At 32.4% G+C, this 21,923-nt stretch overlaps 2 protein-coding genes across 3 annotated transcripts in view; one reads left to right on the forward strand and one right to left on the reverse strand.

The window, feature by feature from the left end:
• The window catches only part of LOC126833322 (lachesin-like), a 70,035-nt gene extending 68,057 nt beyond the window's left edge, over window positions 1-1,978 (forward strand). Inside the window, exon 8 of the mRNA XM_050564585.1 lies at window positions 1,498-1,978. Within this exon, the coding sequence (XP_050420542.1) occupies window positions 1,498-1,565 (68 nt within the window). The 3' untranslated portion in view covers window positions 1,566-1,978. The remainder of the gene's footprint in view (window positions 1-1,497) is intronic.
• Window positions 1,979-2,969: 991 nt separating this feature from the next.
• The window catches only part of LOC126833321 (cyclin-dependent kinase 14), a 52,375-nt gene continuing 33,421 nt past the window's right edge, over window positions 2,970-21,923 (reverse strand). For both annotated transcript variants that reach the window (XM_050564583.1, XM_050564584.1), the window contains exons 4-11: window positions 6,869-7,068; window positions 6,335-6,426; window positions 5,914-6,088; window positions 4,850-5,036; window positions 4,552-4,766; window positions 4,291-4,458; window positions 4,051-4,141; window positions 2,970-3,985 (exon numbers count right to left, since the gene is read on the reverse strand). In XM_050564583.1, the coding sequence (XP_050420540.1) occupies window positions 3,918-3,985; window positions 4,051-4,141; window positions 4,291-4,458; window positions 4,552-4,766; window positions 4,850-5,036; window positions 5,914-6,088; window positions 6,335-6,426; window positions 6,869-7,068 (1,196 nt within the window). In that variant the 3' untranslated portion in view covers window positions 2,970-3,917. The remainder of the gene's footprint in view (window positions 3,986-4,050; window positions 4,142-4,290; window positions 4,459-4,551; window positions 4,767-4,849; window positions 5,037-5,913; window positions 6,089-6,334; window positions 6,427-6,868; window positions 7,069-21,923) is intronic.

Below are 21,923 nucleotides of genomic sequence, written 5' to 3' on the forward strand. Positions count from 1 at the left end.
TGTAGGTACACACTTCAAAGTTTAATTATAATAATGAAAGTTTCAAATTGGTCTAATCAGTATAAGAGTATAATAGTATTTAAATAATTAATACTATTACGCAGACTTTTATTAAAAATAAATAATTAATTAAGTTTGTTTTTTTTTTTGAAGTACCTACTGCGGTTTACAACTCAAAGAACTTCTCTTCAAAGTTGAAATAGCAAATCTATTGGTAGCAATTCATTACACAATAATATAATGACCGCTGTCGTCCATTTATAAAAAATAGGAAATTGGTCGACTAGTTTCAGATTGTACGTCATGTTTATATGTATTTGATATTATAGTAATCAGTTAATTATCTTATTCAATCAATATATTATAGCTTTTCGAAGTTAGAGTGTATTATTAATCATACCCATACTCGGTTGTGGAAACAAATACCTATGGAAAATAGTTATTCCTATGTTCATTAAAACACAGCCAGGATACACAGCCCTTACCTATAAGTACTATCATTTATCCGTATCAATCTAAAAACTTACATAATATTAAATACTTATTACCCACCTATAGGCAGTAGATAATATGACAAACGTTTATTTTTTTATTCAACCAACCTACGCGGGATAAATATAAATAATAATAAAAAACAATTTTCGAGGGAAACAAATACAAGTTTTTTTTAGTAAAAAAATCACACGATAGTGCACACGAATAAATAAAGTTATTACACGTAGGCTAATTGAATTTAGTAGGTACTTTTTTTTTACATCAACAAATACAATTCTTATGGCTCGCGGTTATGAGTTACCGAAATTAATAAGTTCACAAATAATATGTATATCAGTATATGCTGTATTTTAAGCCATCTCAAGACTATTCTGAATTTTTTAATTAAAAATGTCTTTTCGTTTTTTAATACATTATGATGTATTCAATTTGTTATATTTTTCATATTAATATACTCGTAACGTAGCATGAAAATCAAGTTTTGTATAATTATAACTAATAACGCTTTACAAACAAAATTAGTCTAATAAATTTACAAATACTTTGAAGTAAAATTATTTTTTTTAATACATTTAATTATTATTTTACTTTTTTTTTTAAAATTAAATTAAATTAGTATTTTATTTAAATAATTTAATTAATATTTTAAAACTGGAAAATCTTAAATTCTCATTGGTAGAACAATGTGGTTCTTTAGCATTTTTTTTTTAAATAATCAAACATTTCTAGTGGGTCAAAATACCGAATCTAACGCTTATTGCCGTTTTCAATTTAAAATTGTTACACTTTTTAATTTATTCTCAATTCTACAGTAATGAAACCGATTGAGATTTGTAGGCCGCGTTTTTTCATGAACTAGTAGTACAACCATTATTTTTAAAGAACACAAAACACCCACAGTTGGTTATGACGTGTTGCATACTATTGAATAGAATTATTTGTTCCACTAATACATATGTTAGCAGTAAACAAAATTCTAAAATACATTTTTTAATTTTACAGGTTTGAATAAAAAACACTTGTTTTTGCTGATATCTGCATCAATATTGACATCGTGGCCATTCACATGATTCAACCATCGACGGCTGTAATAACGGCAGAGATGTGCCTCTAACCTACAATATATTATACAAAAATACTACATTAACATTATTCATATTTGTACATAACTCTTATAATTGTTTTTCAATATTGACAATTTCATTTGTAGTCGTTCTTTCGGTTTAGGCGTTTAAAACAAAATATTAGCAGTTAGCCAATACAAATAATATGTAGACAAAAATGTCGGTTTTAAGAAATCGGTTTCTTTTTTTTATTATTATTTCTTCTTTTTTTCTTTCTTTTTACATTGTATGAGTCATTCTACAATATATTTATATAAAGTCTTTAAACAATATAATATAATATAATTTATAAACAAACTATATATAAATGACAAAATTATATGATAATAATTATATTTACACCAGGTATTTTATCTTTTAACAGTCCTAAAATAATATAATAATTATATATAAAAAAAAAAATAATATTAAATTGTCTCATTCGCAATTTGTAATTAATAATAATTTATAAAAAAAAAAAATGTAATTTGCGTTGTAGTTATAAGAGAAACAATTGTACAACAATTATCCAGGATGGAGATATAAATAGATAAATTGATGTGGGATTATACAAGTTGTTATTAATTTTCTACATTTTCCCACTAAATGTTATTTGTGTACAACTAGAACGCTACATACACAACTTTTAACAGAATTGCTTAACACTTACAGTAGTAAACTCAACGATTCACAATCACAGTTGAAATCGATCGATACAATATCATATATTTTTCATAGTAGGACGACAATATTACTCTACAAAAAAAGCGATACTAGCATTTAGACATACATCATAATTAACACATACAAAATAGGTATGAACGAATGAGAAAAATTGTTTACAAAACTATTATACGATACACGACTTGTGTTCACAAACTAATAGCACTTAGTTTAATTGACTTCATTCGAAACGATAAATCACAAGCATGTGCACGAGAATTAAGACACTATTAGTGATTTAATTATGTCAACAGTTTATAATTTACATAATTCGTTATCTAATTATTCAGTAAAACCCCAATAAAACATTTGTTATAAAAAAAAATTACTTTCCATAAATACTACATAACATTATAACATTAAAAAAAAAAAATGTGTACATAGTTTTTTTTTAATAGTCATAACGGATGTTTTTGAAAAATTTAATTATAAACTAAAAAACAACCTGATATATTACAATATTGGTATTATAATGATATAATCTGTGTATTACGCTTTTTGATTTTTTACACTTACAAAAAATTTTATACCTCGACTTTGGTACATACTTTGTAAAAGAAAATTAATGTAAATGTACTAATACACTGTTCGAGTAGAGCATATAAAATGTCAATATTATAAGAAATAATAAACACAACCTTTTAATAATAATAATATAATCTTCTAATTTACACAATTTAGTAGTAGTAAATAAAATGCCAATTTCACATAACAACCCTTGGGGACTGCAACAATCGGTTGTCTAGTGCGATTACTCGTAACATCTGGACGATTAATCGTAATAGGCTTTGGGGAGAAAATATTTTTTTTAATATTTTTATTTTCGACAGGTCTATATTTGGACGGCAAAGGAACAAACATGAAACTATCCAATCGAAAAAAAAAAACACATTAATAATAATAATAACATTAAAATATGGACAACAAATGCTCAGAATTATTATTGACGATTCGAGGAATGTTTTTGTGTGATTACAACGTAACGGCCAAAAAATGTTTACGCGAAATAATTGGACGTTAAACGGGGACGGCAAAACTTGAGTGGGGACGATATAATAAATTTAATTAACTTTGTTCAATTCAAACAAACATTATGTTTAGACACACACATAAAATATGGCTTAGATTGTTATAAAGTTGATGACCCCCACTTTGTTGAGCAATTAAATTTGTCTTAAACACTAAGAGTATTATTACTTTTGAAAATTGTGTAAGTAGAAAATATTGAAACATATTATATTTTTGTTTTTGTAACATCTTATAAAATATAGCTTAGGTGCTCTTTGTTCGGTTATATAATTAATTAAACACATTATCGTCATTTATGTGTAATTAAGTATTTTCATGATTCATTCTAGAAGCCCTCAACAACACTGACGCATTACTAACATTAAAGGTATGAACATAGGAAATATAAAATAAACATCATCACAGCAAGATGGCTCGGTAGCCGAGACGTGTCTGGCCACAATTGGGCCGCACAACTCAATGTTTCTGGTAAACAACTATATATACTTATATAATATTATTTTTATTATTATTCTAAACTTTTATTGAGCTAATTATTAGTAATAATTTAGTAAACACTAAACGCGTTCAACATTTGTATGTAGTTCTCGATTCATGACTCAGATGAACGCCTTTAACACTAAATATGGACACCTCTGTACAACAAAAAACAAACGATATTAAAAGTCTATTTGAATAGCCAATATAGATTTTTACTTACCATCTGGAAGATCGCACAGCCCTTTGGGAAGCGACGTAAAATATTTGTGCTTGAGACCGGCTTCAGCGTTTATCCGCAAATCCGGGTTAAGCTACAAAATTTAAATAAATGTTTTGAGAATTTGACAAAAAAAATGAACAAAAAAGCTCAGCAAAGCACAGCGCAGAGCGTTCACTTTTAAGGTAATACATTAAGAATAGTAAGAATCAATTAAAGACAATGATACCGAATGAATATTACCTGAAGTAATGACGTTGCTAAATTTTCACCTTCAGCAATGTCGTACAACCTGGGGAACACATGACCGAGTTTTTGGTGGGGATACATAAATATTTTCCCTTTGCCTTCTTTGTAACCTTTCAAGTGAGTACAGCCTTCCCAATTATCTTCAGTGGGCGTTCCCAAAATCTAAAAACGAATTTTATTTGTGAAAAACAAAAAAAATATAATAAAACTAATAACTTATTATTTTATCAATTATTGAATCAACCTAATACAGACCTTGAAAATTTTGTCTAGTTGATCGTATGTGTCCCGTACACCAGGGAAAGTAGGCACGCCGGTGATCATTTCAATGAATATACATCCCACACCCCACATGTCCAGAGATGTCGAATAGTCCGTGGATCCAAGCAGAACGTCGGGTGGCCTGTACCAAAGTGTGACTACTTCGTGGGAATATGTATGGCTGGGAACAGATTTAGCACGAGCCAACCCTGAAAGACAGTTGTTGTATTGAAATCCAGTGTACCATAATAACTAAACAATAAATGTGTATAACAATGTATCAGGCAAATACCGAAATCGGCCAGCTTGAGTTCTCCGATCTCACTGATGAGCAAATTCTGCGGTTTAACATCCCTATGTAATACACGCCTTTTGTGAATGTACGCCAGTCCTCTGAACAGTTGATACATGAACAGTCTTACGTTGGAATAATCCAAACCGCCCGAGTGCCTTTCCATATACTGTGACAAATCCGTATTCTGAAAATATAACAAACAATATTAATTTTTTTATTAAATAATTCGCTTTAAAATATGAAACACAAAAGATGGCCTATAAAATCGTTGAGATGAACGTGTGTGAAAATTTAAATGTTAATCAAACGCCGATACGGCTTGTGTCAGATATACATTTGCAAAGTTAACCCCTAAACGATTAAATTATTTGATTTAATTTAGTTGTAAAACTTAGTCTTTAAAAATAGATTTATTTGAAAAAAAGGCTGTAAGCATCAGAACATAATTTTATGTCTATTTCTAAGCTTACAGATCTTTGTATGAATGTTAGCGTTATTTATAATGGTCTTCCTAAGTTACAATATGTTAAAAAGTTCATGGGTCTTTTTTTTTTACTAATATTATCGTGTGATTTCTACACATAACTATTACTTAAAACAAAATGTAAACAAATTCACAACAGCTGTGACAGTGGACAACGGTATTTTCAGACTTTTACGACATATTTTCCCACGGACTTAAAGCTGTGCTCACAATATCCGTTTTATAAACATTGGCTGGGCATTCCTTTTAAGGAAACACAGCTGCAACTGTTGCATCATTAGCATCCATGGACTAGATTAGTCATCACTGGTCAGTGTGGTCCAGTTCCAGCACCCACAAAGATTAATATCATATTTTTTTTTATTAATTTTAATTTTTTTAAAATTAATTATTCATATTATAACAGAGACACACTGTGTTAATAATGTCATACTGTTGACAAAAACCACAAGTCCGGTTTAAACAAAGAAAAAAAAATTACAACGTTTTACGTTGAGAGGCACACATCTTTTTGACACACTATCCAAAATGATTTAAGTGTCCAGGTGTGGACAGGCAACGAGTAGTGAGAACTTACCACATATTCAAAAACAAACGTTAACGTCTCACGGGTGTGCACTATGTCGTGTAACGTAACAACGTTGTTGTGTTTCAGTTCTTTCAACAACGAAGCTTCGCGGATCGCAGTGAAAGGCGCGCCTTCTTCTTCTTGTAGTCTTATCTCTTTCAAAGCGACGACTTGATTGGTTAAACTTGGTTGGGAGGAAAAAACAAAAGAAACATGTTAGGAATATAATTTTTTTTTTTCGAGTTGGCAATAAAAGCTGAGGTGCTTTTTTAAAAACCAACTGAGTTGGGCTTGTTTGGGTATTGAATAAAACAAACATGTGTTGTCTCATATATTAGGGTAAATACAAAACATTTACCGAGGCTGAGTTTGGGTTTTTTTTTGCCAACTCTGTAAAATAAACTAATAATGACCCGTCGAATATACTTACTTACTGTACCCCTTAAACACGGTAGCATAAGACCCTTCGCCGAGCGGATCTAGTTTGATATATGCCTCTGTTTTGCCAAACGGCGAATCACCCTGTTTTAATAAACAAAAAAATTGATTTTATTGTACCCTCAAAGAGAGGTAGAAATACAGTCTATGTTAGTAAGTGAAATACAATATTATATTCACACAAACGAGGTGGGACGGCCCGTATTAATTGTGTCGCTTTTAACGTTTTATTATGCGTGGGGTTCGACGACGATGAAAGTTGGAGTCACGCGCCATTAAGAAAAAAGGAAAATGAAAAGAAGAAAGGTATAGAGAAAAAGAGAAGTTATAAAAAATCGTAAAATATATTCATTATAATAAAACGGGCCCCGGAGATGTATTTGCGACACAATGTGAGCAAATTCAGACGTCGTTAAAAGGAAAAATAAAGGACAAAAGAAATGTCATTTTACACGAAATGGAAAATGGTTTCAAACGATTGGATGGACCACTGTTAAGTAACAAACGCCGGGCAGGATAAACTCACCCCGAATGCCGAATAACGCTTAGTCCTCCTGTTGTTGGGCTGGTTGAGGAACACTTCGGATTTGGGCCTTGGCGGTTTTTTCGGTCTAAGTATGACACGCGTCTCTTCGCATATGTCCTCGTCTAGCAATTTCGAATCGGACGATACGGACAACTGGCGTTTCACTGATCGTTCCGGGTCACCGAGGCCTGAGCTCCAGTCTGAAACGATAAAAGATCCATCCCCGTTATTATAATTCAATGATATGGATTTAGAAAAGTTATCTGTTTTTTGAGGACTATACCTGAGGGTCAGGTAATTAACGGTATAGACAATAGGGCGATAGAAAACCCAAAACATCATATGAAACAAGCAAATTACAATTAACGCTTCGAGTTCATCATACAAACTCACAAAAGCCCGTTATTATATTACTATACTACTTTAATGAGTCCCCTAACTCCTTAAGTACTTGTTTGTGAACGTTAATTGTTCGTCATTATAATTAATGGTTTATAGTGTACGTGTCATAAAAACAAAAATTAAGTTAAGTATTAATAAGAAATGAAGATTTGTAAACATACTACATTTATGCAATGCTAATAAATGGTAAACAATAATCCTTACGCAACAGTTAGAATTGTTTTAACTTCTATTATTATTTCCGGCAATACTACAGAAAGTGGTATCATTCAATATTATATGAATATATTCAATATTTATATTCAAACCTTATTTCAAATTGTCCAACTACCTAATTTTAAGTGCTATGTTAAATGTACCAATAAATTAACAGAAATTGTTTTCTTCTTTTTGTTAACACCTCAGTGATACTTCGCTGTTTCATTGGAAACCATTCAAATGAACCACAGGCTTTTATAATGATTCTTAAAAAAAATTTTAAAACAATATTTCGTTTAATGGCCGTTTGCAGAGGCAGTTTAGTTTTATGAATTCGGGGTCGTACAGAGTCCATAGTGGGTTTACAGGGACCCCGTCGCACATAATATTACTATATAAAATATAACAGGCAAAACTGTACTTAATAATTGTGAAATGGCAATCGCGGGCGCGTTATCGCACGTTTCGATAACGGCCATTCGGCCGGACACGACTATGTAGGCGGCCTACTATAAATTAGAACCGCCATAAATTTTATGCCAAAATGGATGAACGTAGTAGTAGCCCCTCCCCACAAAGGAAAAAAGGGCAGTAGCCGATTTTTATGCGTGCAAATGAAAACTATTACGAACGGCTAGTAGTATAAATGCAGCGCAGTGGAAAAATGTTCATAAATATCAATGTAAGCGCTATGATATGGGAAACATTAAGCTTCAGCGAGCGGGGATTAATAGTGTTTTAGATAGTTGCAATAATTAAAGTACATTAATTCCTTGTAGTTCAGGTACTGCAAAAACGGATGACTTGAGACACCCGGTATTAACACCTTAACTTAATTTTGGTTTTAGTTATTTTATTCAATACAAAAATATGGTTAAATACTTTCATCGGTGGCATTCTTCCCTCCCTAGGTCTGAAATAACATTTATAGTACTAATATTAAATAGTGAATATCTTCAGTTCTCTCTTATACCATTTTCATTTAATATGTTGTTCGTTGTCGAATTATAATAAAACTACCGATTATGCTGGTATTTCACCTCGAAAAATATGTATCTGTTCACAATTTTTTTGTTTGAACTATTCCTACAAGCATTTGTATGAACCAGATATCTTATTATTATCAATCGTAGAAACCAACATAAAAACAAGTATTTAGACAAATTAAAAAATACAAATTATTAATTGTTCAATTTTTTTTTTTTATCTGGACTGTAATATAAACTAACATAACTTAAGTACCATATTTTCAAAATTATATTTATGTAATTACAAACAAAATATTTTAAAATGCAAAATTCCATCATTAAAATATTAATTTACATAAGTACCTTTCTTTTACGCCTTCGTGCTAAATAAATTTTGCACATTTCTTTACCACCGTGAACCGTCTTCTAACGGCATCATCACTCAATAAAACAAATATTTAAAAACCTAAAACTATACAGACCCCGAGACTATTGTTATAAGGTAAGAACTTCCAATACAATGTGTTGTTCAGTGACTTGTAATTATTAGACACTTTACCCCGATCAGTATCTCGCCAACTCCCATAGTGAACAAATGTTTTTCTTTTTGGCGTTGTTTCCACCGGGTAGTAGTGATAAATCGTACGGACCCAGTTTTTGTGCTACCGTAGAGCTTTAGCGGGTGTCTTAAGCGGTGCGCCGCATTATAGAAGATTAATAGAAGACGGTTGGTTTATTGTAACGCTTTAAATTTGCAATCATTATTGTACAGGGTGAATAGCGGTGCGTTTTTTTTAATCGATCATTTTTAATAACCTCAGTCTGCGGACAGAATACTGGAGCTTCGCTCGGGGCGATACCAACTGTATATATTTTTGTGAATGGTTTTCACATGCCGGCCGGCCAAATACCAAACCGGCTTGTACTCTACTACCGCAGTACACGTGGTTTTTAATATTAGTAAGGAGGGTGTATAAATAGAAATTCATTAGCGGCCTCCCGAGCAAATAGATGACGTTGGAAAATATCTATTATTGTTAGTCGACCGTGGAATTTACACGGATTCGGGGATGAGAAGAAACCTTAACGACCGAGGCGGTGGCAAGGTGATGGTGGTGGTGGGAGTTCGGTGGATGTGGGAGTCATCCAAAACGTCTAAATTGCACTCTGTATCCGCTTTTGTCGCGCTGCCAAAGTCGAGTAAATGAATCCCCTCTCTCTCTCCGCCGCTGCTTTTTCACTACAACAGCCCTCCCCACACAAAACGCATAGGTATATACATACTTACATATAGGACTCATATATTGTACACGATTCCCTATGGCCGTTGCCGTAGAGCCGCAGACAACAGCTCTCGTGTGTGTAGGGGACAAATTACTTTTACCTGATGAAATCTGTTCGTTGACCCTTTTATAGATTTAACAGCGGCGGTACAGGAAATTAAAACCGTCCTAACCGATTTATTATAACGCGCAATCTTTGTTGCCGTTTTTCATTCGACCAAATTTATAATAGGTTAGGCGCAAGCGGTTAATGACTTATTCATAACTCCGAGCACGTCCGAGAGAGAGCTTATAAAAAGTGTCGTTGAGAGAGAGAGAGACAGGAAAAAAATAATATTTTTCGACACCACCGGGGGGGGGCGTTGCGCTTAAGCGGTGGTAATCGTTCTTTTTGAAATCTGCCGGGTGAAAGACGACTATTTTGAAACGTTTTAGGGTTTGTTTTTGTTTTTAAATAAGTGCGAAGTAGAGTGGGCACGTCATCGTATATATGATAATAAGCAGCGGCGGCAAGTGCACACTGGAGATGACAAGCGGCAAAGGCTATTATTCAAGGGAGCTTTTCTTCATTTTTTTTTTTTACTTAAGAGTTTCCGCACACGGCGGGGGTAGTATATAATACAAGAAGAGTATGTACTGTGTATATAAGATAATATATACTTTAATAAGAGAAAACCGTTGGGGGATACATGCACCGCCAACGCGCGCAGTTCGGAATATGACGTGAGGTTTATTATTCATAACTAAGAGGGCACAGCTTACGAGACAAATGCCAACAAAAGACGGATAAGCCACAGGCTAACGTTTGCCCACGTTAAAACATTTTCCGACGTGGTATTTGCGAATTACACACAATGCACGTCATAAAACGAGAACGGGAGAGTAATAGACATGAGAAAATCAAGAACCAAGTAATTAAACGTTACATAAATAATATTTGTTATACATATTATATTTTATAAGGAAAAAATCAACGAACCGTTCATTAATTAACAACATCGACAAAAAAATATATACAAATCTAAAACGCACAATGAATGGTGGGCCTTGTCAATAATAATTATGAACAAAGGGTGTTTTTTTTTTGGATTTATAACATAATAATATTACTATGCCTGAACCCCGTTTGGGCGTTTTTACGTCCGCTGCTGCCGAAAATACAATTATTTATAATTATTTTTTTATCAGGCGGAAAATAGGCTGTGGAAAAAATATGGTCCGCGCTTCATAAACGGTTCGTCGATACGTTGTACATCTATCTAAATTACAATATATTATACATTACAAACTCGGCCCGTGCCCGCATTAAACTTGAAATTGTAATATTGTCGATCGCGCGTGTGCTTGTTTATGACCGGATATTTATTTTACTATTACCATTCGATCGTTAAAGTACATAAATTATAACATATAAACTTTTTTATACTTACATATATAAATATATAACACGAGCGAGCAGCTTTTACTATACTTGTTAAAATAATTACACCTCGTGTTTGACTAGGTACAAGAGTTTGACGACACGTGACTCTTTAAAATATGTCATAATAAATGTAGCTTTAATAGTGAAAATTCTCATGCCGAGGCAAAAATGAAACCCTCAGCAGTGGGATGCGCATATCATCTCTTATCAGCTGATTAGCTTATGAATAATCTCTAATCAGTTATCCAGAGATTATAGATTTTCCCTTCTTTACCCTTGCTCTCTCCTCCCATCCCTTAAAAAGGTAATCCAAAATCTTAATTATAAATTTCTTATTTAATATATTTTTTACTTAGACCTTATTTTAAACAGTATTAGTGTATAAATTTAATTAAAATTGGTGTATAACTGAAATTGATTTTTAAAAAAACGTTTAGGTAATTAAATTAATTGAAAAAAGGATGTAAGTCGACAACGCGAAGACCAATAATAAATACCGCATAACAGATGTTGTCTCATTGGTGTGGAAATAGATGATTTACAACGGGTGATTTCCTCTTATAAATACTTGTAATGTTACTTTAAGCAAAGCTGAACATCGCGTAAAGATAGGTTGACCGTTTTAAATTCACATCAAATGTAACTAACCCATTGAAGTTTTTTACAAAAAATTTCTGAAAACGAAGACAAAATTGAAACGTGAAGAATGTAAAACGTAAATATTTTTTAGCTCTTCTTTGAAATAAAACCTAATACAACTTAACAACAATAATTTGTAACTTAATATAGTTCACTTAATTAATTTTTATTGCGCAACCTAACTATATATTCTACGTAACGTAGATTACGTTGAGCTTAACGTTAAGATCCCAACTAAATTAATGTCTGTATTATTTAATTTAACAAATACCGTGCCCTACTGAGAGAACTCGTCCGAGGGTCTAGTATATAATTCATTAATATTGGAAAACCTTGATTTAAAGTGTTTAACAAACGACTAAGAAGTAGATAATAGAAAAATGTCTCTTACTACTGGAAAATAATTTTGAATTATTTTATGTGTTTTAGGCCAAGTAAACAAGTTGACCTAAACAGACAAATTGATGATGATTTAGAATAAAAATAATAAGAACCTACTTCTAATATGTCGTTAAGTAACTAGTTTGTTCTTTACTAATTTTCAGAGTAAATAATAAGGAGTGGAGTTCGAAGCGGCCATCTTTCCCTCTCGTGTTACATAAAACTATAATGTCAATTTTCCTAAACACATTATAAACACCCGAGCACGTACCACTGTTATCTCCAGATTATTATGTTATTATAGCTGCTCGTTAAACGCTAAAGTATTATACTAAATGAAGCAGCGAAGCAAATAACTGTTACACTAAATCGCACGGTAAGCCTTGCTTTGTTCAGCCGGTCCAACCTTGACTACAACCGAAAAAAAAAACGCTTGCCGAGGTACGGCAAAATAGGTACACCTATTTTAATATAATAATATAGTAGTATAAGTAGTACAGGTCGCCAGTGCTATGATATATTTTGTTAAATAAAACCGTCAAAGCTACAAATGTGGACTATATGTTTACTTATCGCCACATAATTTACGACCGAAGAGAAAAAATATGGTAGGTACGCGTACAATGCCAGCGCGACACGGCCATGTTTACTTTGGTGCGATAATTTTTTAGCTTTTGAAACTTTATGGAAGCCTACACATATTTTACTATATGCTCGTGCTACGGCAATCAATGTATAAAGGTTATAAGATAACAATATGTATTAAATAAACTGCTCGCGTAGGGTAGAGGACACGTTTAGGACTGGAGGTATATAAATTACATAAATATTGTTTGGCTAAGATATGTCTTAGTAGTTTGTAATATTTTTTTAAATAAATACAAAAGGTTGAGGTCGAAAAGTTTTGAAATTTACAGACTATATTATGTTTCTACAACTTTGGCGCCGATATTATTCAGATGAATGTTCCAATGTTTTTTTTTGTAATCTACGTTAATTTTAATAACACACAGACGTCGCTAGGTCACCGGACTGCTGGTATATGTTAGTCAAAATAGCGATCGGATCGCATTTGTTGAAAGGACGGGTAACAAGTCACTGTCTAGTATAAACTGTAAAGATACCGTAGGTATGGGCCATGGGCTAATAACAATAAAAACGGTACACAAACACTAAACTTTTTTCCCCACGGAACGGACGAGAAGAAAAAGTTGAATGCGCACAAAAGATCATTCCCTCAGGGAAATCTTTGCGGGCGACATTAAAAAATAAAATCTTCTTAAAAGCGAAAAGAGACGTTTGTGGTGGCAATTTCATACATTTGACAGACGGCGGAAAATCAACGGGTTTTCGACAATAATAATAATGTATTGCGCATTATTGTAGACAATTTTTCAAAAACCGTCATTTCAACATGAACGGCGTATCTTTTGAAATCCGTATGATATTATACATAATATATATATACCATAACGCGATGATACAATAGTAAAAAAAGCTCATCAATCATTGTTAAAATGATAACGCATAGAGCGAACGGCCGACATTTCATAATATATAACTATACAGTGATACGCGGAAACCGTCATATCCTTTTCAAATCGGATAGACAGAAAGTAATTTCTTAATTTTTTTTTAACCTCTGCGTGTTTAGAATACAATATTATCTCGAGCACATTTTACGGTGAAACATTAAACATTTCATTTATAAATAATATAATATATTACCTCATCAATATTGTTTTTAAGGTCTACCGAAGTAACAAAATTCCTTAAAACCACTAAGGCCGATAGTGAGATGCCCAATCCTTTGACAAATTATTAACGAAAGTCCTGCGACTAGAAAGGGAATTAAACGACAGTCACGAAGCAAAAGTAAGAGACGGTTAAGAAGTTGAAACTAAGTTAAACTTTAATTAATAAGGGAGGTCTTTCTCACCATTCCTCTCAAGTTGCCTTTTTCCATTCAGCACCATATTATTTTGTAGTGCTAAGGCCGATAGAGTTGTGTTTTAATGATCGTTATGTTAACAGATTTTTTACATGTTTCATGAAAACAACAATTCATCAGTCTCAAATATTTTTAGCGTAATCATTTATTATATTAATGTATAAACATAGTCATAGTTAAAAAAACTGTTATAAGTTTAATGTTTAGTCTAAAATAAAAATACAATTAAAATAAACGAATTACAACAGTACTAAAAATTTGTAGCAATAATAAATACAAATTTGAAAATACTAATAGATATAATAACTATTGAAACGAGCAAGGCTCTCGTGAGAAGTTTTCAAAAAGTTAAATGAACATATTTTCTGATATGGACAAGCATCAAAACTGATCGTCTATTTTTTTTAATAGTAAAAAATCATTAAAATTCGTCATAATTATAATACAATGAGTAAAACAGATATAAACAATTTCACTTAATAGGCTAAACAGATTGATTGAAGGGGGTGTCCAGTGTTACTACTTGATTAAACCAAACTCGGGATGTAGTGTTATAATAATGAATAGAAAGAAAACAATTTTTGAGAACAAATTTCAAACATTTACATTTTACATCCTAGTCAGCAGTTCTGCGATACATTTTTAATATATATTTTGTATTATATTTTACCTCTAGACAGTCTCCTGTCTCAACTATCGCCATCTTATAAAATAAATAAAACCACCAACAATTAAGACACATAAAACGCGACATTCGTATCAAGCATGTTCTGAAATTACTGTTGTCTGTTATAGTGTAAGTATTTTTTCAATTGTTTTTTTTAATGTATTTTGAAAACCGTTAAAACTGATTAAATGTCGACTTAACATAAAAAGTGAGACACTGAATTCTTGCCAACAGGAACATATTATATTATACTCTGTGTTTGAAACCTACTATTACCGTCCGCATGAGCTTATGAGAAGTCGCCGAAATTTAAAATTCACCCACACACCCCATTTATTATGCATGCACAGTATTACACAAGACCTTTGCTAGTGCGACTTATGTGAAATCTATTCGAAAAGGTCGAAACGCTAACCCAGTCGTTAATAAATCAAAGCGTATACCGTAATACTATTCATATTATACACTTGGTACAGATTACATGGGTTCTGAACACGGACGAACGGAAGCGGCACTAGCTTAGGTGTTGACTTACGCTCTAACGGCAAGGGAGACACGATATTGAATTATCGAGTAACGTGTCGGGTTCGATCATACTATAAAGTTATAATATTTGTAATTAATTTCGGAATTTGCGCCGTCGGTTCGACGCTCAGAAATAATTATGATGGTCGCGTCAAAGGCAGATCATGGATTTTCAATCGAATTATACAGTTCAGCCGTTGCTCAGGCCTAACCCTGCACAGGGTAATAGATAGAGCAAGAGCGAGGGACGAATACCGAACACCATAACAGCTACCAATCAAATACCATTGACGGGTAGATAGATTGTAGATATTAGTTAGATATACCTTCAATAAGCGTGACCAGGAAAAGAGAACACACGTGCAGCGAATTAATTAAAATCGCATTTTTAATTAAAAATCGCTACTTTCATTAAATATTATCATCCGGACAGACCCTTTTCGCCAGACAGTCTCGATAATTGGCCACGTATTTCTCGTTATTTACATTTTCAAGAAATTTCAATTTAAAGCGGTTATTTTCGAAATAGTAAAATAGTCATCGTACTCACGAAACAAAAAAATAAGCGCACTTTAGATCATAAAGTAGAAAGTAACAAAATTATCGCAAGTTTAATTTAAATTAAATTTCCCTTTTAAAATTGAATTACCTACTGTAGAATAATTAATTTTTTTTTTAGTTTGAACAGAACCAGTCTAAATTACTTCGACACAATAACAAATTCGATAAACCGTTAGATTGTTAAAAAATAACTTTCGACGTACAATGATGAATCAAAATTAGACAAACATTAAGCTAAGAAGAGCTTATACTCACTAAACCTTTGGTCACAATTGATTAAACTTTAAAATACTAACGGTAATGTTTATTCTTGGACAGCAATATCACATTTAGTAAAGCAACAGTTTTACTCATTTAGTATTTTTGTATAATCAGCATCCGGTTACAAGCGTATCTTTCATCTGAACAGTTAAAATTAAAAGGCCTTGTTTATATATTATGTATGTAGAATTAAAAAAAGGTCTATTTTAAATAATTAATGTATACGTCCGTCATCGGCCAGAAATTTATCATCCCCACACTTGTGAATGATTAAACAGAAAATCGTGTATAAAAAAAAAATCGAAACACATTATTTTATATTCCTGGTATTCGATTGATACGGTCGACTGCACACGTTAAGCACCATAGAAATGCTGACAGCGTTAAGAGGATAAAAAAACAAAACCTTTTTGGAAATCCATGGAACACTTAAAAGTACAACGATTCCGCTCGCTTTTCTCGGCAAAAAACAATAAAACCTAACAGACACTATATTTCATAGTTTATGTGTGTTGATTATTTATCTACAACAAATAAACTGTTTGAATAACAACAAACCCAAGCACGAAAATACTCCGTTGGAATTCATTAACAATTTTAAATTATAATCGTAGAGTCAACATGTGTATACACTTTTTTAATTGCTCACACGTCCGGAATGCGACATAATTGGAGTCTAGACGGAGTTAAAAATACATTTAGTAACAAAATAGAAATGGCCTTTTTCAGGGAAACATTGAAAATATATGTTTTCATCGCCAAGCAACAACATTAAATTGCCTTTGATGCACTACCTCCTCCTCGCATGTACTAACATAATATTTTACATACTATGATGCAAGCGCGTTACACATCAAACGGAATAAATAACACACAACAAATAAATTCCGTGTACATGCCGCTAGAGGACATTAAGACCATTGGATACACGTATTGATTAAAATCTCATTTTAGAGCCGTCCCCTAGTTATACAGAATGTGTTGTTGGCGCTAAAGAGTATATTGTGGGCATGTTATAATGGTGTGCTGTGCCGGTTCCAGTCAATTACAATACGCATATTCATATATTATGTACTTTGCTTCCTCCTCTCGCGGCCTAACGCCGTGTACTGCACACCGCCGCTCTCCCCAACCCTTTTACGGTTTGATAATTTTTGACAAAACTCTTTTAACTGGGTATAACGTTTAATATAAATACATACGAACCGCCGAGTGCGGTGGCGCAAAAAGGGAAGCTGGCAAAAAGTTTTTATATACACTGTGTAAGTACGTACGGTTGACGCAGCGGTACAACTATAGAATCCGTCAACGTCTTTTTAAGCTCATCCGCAGCGGCGGTACGCGACAGTACTGTACAAAATGGTCGGTTGAGGTATTTTGTTCTCCGCCTTTAGCTGTAAGGGTAGAACAAGAAAACGGGTGCAAAATTCACTAGTCCGTGAGTAAGTCCGACTCGTTAGCCCGCGGTCGACTCGACTGCAGCTGGCTACGCGATGAAGCGTGTACCGGTGTGAATAGAAAACGTACAATATTATATACACATATATATGTATAATACAAACATCGGTATAAATGAACGTAGGTAATAATTGAACGTAGGCACACGTGACGCACATATATATATATATAAATATATATTTACACTCGTAAATAGTTATATATAAAGTCGGTAACCAATCACATAGTACATACATATAACATACTATACTATACATATAACAAACACGAATATGCACCTTATGCACGTCATGTTATTATTAATATTTTATATATCCTCTTCTTTTGGCGACAATGCGCAGAAATAATATATATTTAAGATGACGACTCTGATTAACCATAACAAGACGGTAGCATTTGTGTGTTATATTATTTAAATCGGATTGTGGCAGCATGCCATCACATTAACATTACATACGGTTTTCTCGGTGAAGGTTAGCAGTTTTTATTTTATTATAATTACTTTTTTTTCTGGTCGGTTGTCACAACTTTAGAGTGTATTATTATTATCACCGTATGGGTGATGGCACTCGAAAAGCCGAACGTCTTAACTCGAGGGTGAAGTCGTTAAGGAGTGGTTTAGAAAATCGAACAGGCCTGAGAGAGAGAGAGAGAGAGAGAAGTGGAATTTGCTAAAAATATCGATTGGCTGACAAAGACAAGCAAAACAAATGTCGATGGCAGGCTCATTTACAGAATTAACAAGGTCTTTACAAGACGACGACACGCATAATAACTTTTACTTTACGGTTATGATTATGTAAATACATTTTATATAGGTTTGGCGGTTTCTTCGTGGGGTTCTTCGGTAAATAATTATTTTCGTACTTGCAACTCACACACGACGACCTTAGACGTCTCGCAAAACCTAACCCAGCAACTATAATTGGCAAATACAATATTTTATGCGCATATTTTAATAGAGCAGATTATTAGTACAAGCGCTTTCGACGAAAATACATGTTGTTTAACTGCAATAACGGTTTACCCCTAGGCCCTAACACAATGTATATACATTGCATTGTGTTATGATTGACCAGTACACAAAATGTAAAAAGGGAAATTGAAAAAAAAAAAATCAAATAAACATACAATAAGATGGGAAGGATTATTATAAGAACTAAACATTTAGAAGGCATTCTTTAAATTACTAAAGCAATATGAAAAAATTGGAATGCGTAAAACGGTATCAACTATCAAATTCAAACTATATATTTAACTATCGGGTTATAACAGAATTGTATACAAGCGGGTTTTGTTGGAAAGTCAACTTTAAACTAAATTTGTCTTATATTGCATAACTGGTAAGAATTGCTATGCTTACCGGAAATCTATTACTAATTACAACATACAATTTTTAATTGAATAAATATATACCGTATTGAATTATAATTACGTTACTAATAAACAGCAATTAACATTCAAATAAGACGTTCTCTTAGAAATATTAAGCCTAAACTAAATAAAACTACGTCTTATAAGTCTGTTAAGAAATGTTTGATTAATAAGATATTAATATAATTCAAATGGAATACTGCAAACTTTTGCCTTTTTTAAAAAATAATTTTGGGACCCAAATAGGATTCATTCAAGTCCTAGTCAGCAAGTTTTTAGGACACCCTTGCGCTATTTTGAAAACTCTTAACTTTGTACTTTTTCAAAAATTGTAAGTGGCTACTTAACAAATACAATATACTAACTCGTGACGTTGGTGACGCACAAATATTATATTTTACAAGTTTAAAATTATATTTAAGTCGGCCCCTCACGGCGAGTATAGATTTATAAATAAAAGTACTCGAACGGACAAACATGCGGTTGTCACGTTTCGTGTCGTTGTAGACCCTATGACATGAAATAATTTTAGGAACGGCACAGTCCCGATTCCATACACAAATCTGGTCCGGATAAAAATTATAATATACATAGCATACGAACGTTAATATAAGGTTACTAAACGTGCAACACACCCATGTATATACAATATAATACATACGTAGATATATGTTGTTGGATGGAGGCAAAGAGACCTCGAACGGAAATGGTTTGTACATATAATAATATGAATTTATTTCCGACTGTCAACGACTGAATATAAAATGTCTAGCATGCGAATTAATGATGTCTGAAAGGAATCAGCGCAAAAGTTTTGACACGACCTAACCGTACACGACAAGGTTGCCGTGCAAAATGCAAAGAGCTGGTGTAAGAGTGAGTATTTCAAAAAACGTGTCATGGATTTGGTATTTCGACAGACTACCCGTTCGAGCGAGTCGTACAATCGATTATTTCAGTTATGAAAACAGTTAACAAAATTAAATGTTACACCGAGGTATAGTTGAAAAAAAAAATATATTAAATATAATCTTTATTACAGCTGCAGTTGATGAAATATAGTGTTCAGATTATTATTACTATATAAACGCTGTTGTAAATGCCCTAATGGAAAACACCGGTATTAGTCGGAAGCTTAAAAATGCTAATTTACCCTTATTTGTCAAAATCGTTATTCGACGCGCAAACAATATAATGAAACTGGGGGGGGGGGAAATATCCAACGCGAAGATCACATTTTATAACATAAAAAAGGTTATCGTTCATTGTCGGTAAAAAACAAAAAAAAATACCAATTAATTTTGTACCCTAGTGTAGTGTCTATACAATAGCTCTCTCCCATTACCGACGAGACCAAAATGTGATTGATGAGCTTCGATTACAAGAAAAATAACAGTTTTAAAAAAAAAAAAATTATTATTATAAACTCGTTAACCGATCAATTAGAACCAAGACTAATAACATTTCACTTTTGGTACCCTTAAAACGCATTATTTATTATTATATTATAAATTCATGCTTGTGTAATTTTAGTCGACCATACAGAAAACAAACAATAACACATATTTTATTGTTTATAATATTCTAACTCCGAATGTCTTCCATAATTAAACACCATTACAAAAAATGTAAAACCGGAGAAAATATCAATCCCTTTACATTAGGGTACCCACTCATTTAATGTGCACCGGACATAATGGTTTTTGTTTAGATTTTTATTTTATAGAAATATCAAAAGAATGCGGTTGAAATAAAAAAGTATACCGACCTCATACAGATGAACATTAATATAATACGGCTCGGAAAACTATAAGGATTCCACTTATTACATTGACAAAAACGTTTTATAGTCAAAAGGGCAGAGATGTTATCGGTTAGGCCGTGTACTTAAATATTAGCGGAAAGAATCGATAAAATAGGCGGTAACTAATCATTTCGTTTCTATACAATTATTTGTACAAAGAATACTTGGGCCTCACAGGTTATAACTTTGTGATCGCAATAACATCGAGTTATTATCAAGTTTATTTTGGACGAGTTCCTGTTTTTTAATGGCCTGCTAAAAAAATTTAAATACATCTAACGACATGGCAACAAAGTACAATAAAAAAATGTATACATCATATAATATACACGAAACAGAGTAATCCCATTTAACCCGTATAAATATTAACATTTTCTTTGTGCAGATTGCGAGCGTAAGGCTGGACAGAATTGATTATATTATGAGGTGTCAGTAAATTGGGAAAGTTGTCTAGATGTCTATATAGAAAAATTAGACAGGTTCAATACTTACTATAAGTCTACTGTCTCACTATGAATGTGAACTGTAAATATCAAGTTTGAGGTAATGACTATAGTTCTATACTAAAGTACTGGAAATTGTCTCTATTTTATTTCTATATAATTATAGGTGTGTTATAATATTAATAGTTTATTGGTAGGAATTTTAGTCTGGGTATTTTTTGAACACACCTCGTACTTAGATGTAAGCAAAAATGTACATTTTCGAGATACTTCTTTTAAGCATGTTGTTGGAGGATTAATACTATTCTCAGTTTATTATGTTCTGTTTTTCTACTTCCGACCTAATAAATTCAATTTCGATTATTACATGACTACGTTTTGATACATGTATACAAATAATGATATTTATTGGTTAAATGTATTTACATAGATTTTATTTGTTGGCAACGGTGTATATTATTTAGATAAAATTATATTATTTACTTAGTTCCTATACTATACAACATATTTTAAGGTTAATGTTAAAAACACTTCTGTATTTTATTTTTATTTAGCGACCTTTTCAACTTAGATAACGAAGTGTTTTTGTTGGGATTAACTGTTCAATATGACAACAATGATGCTAATAATTTATTATTAACATTCGAGTGAAAATAATTATTCTTGTTAATTCACCAAAAAGTCGACTGCGGTAGTTTAATTAAGAAAGTTACCAAT

This window comes from Adelges cooleyi, unplaced genomic scaffold (assembly GCF_023614345.1).
Source record: "Adelges cooleyi isolate 19-005CV unplaced genomic scaffold, UGA_ACOO_1.1 ACOO_flye_CR_arks_rails_tigmint_CR_PRNA_2, whole genome shotgun sequence".
NCBI lineage: Eukaryota > Metazoa > Arthropoda > Insecta > Hemiptera > Adelgidae > Adelges > Adelges cooleyi.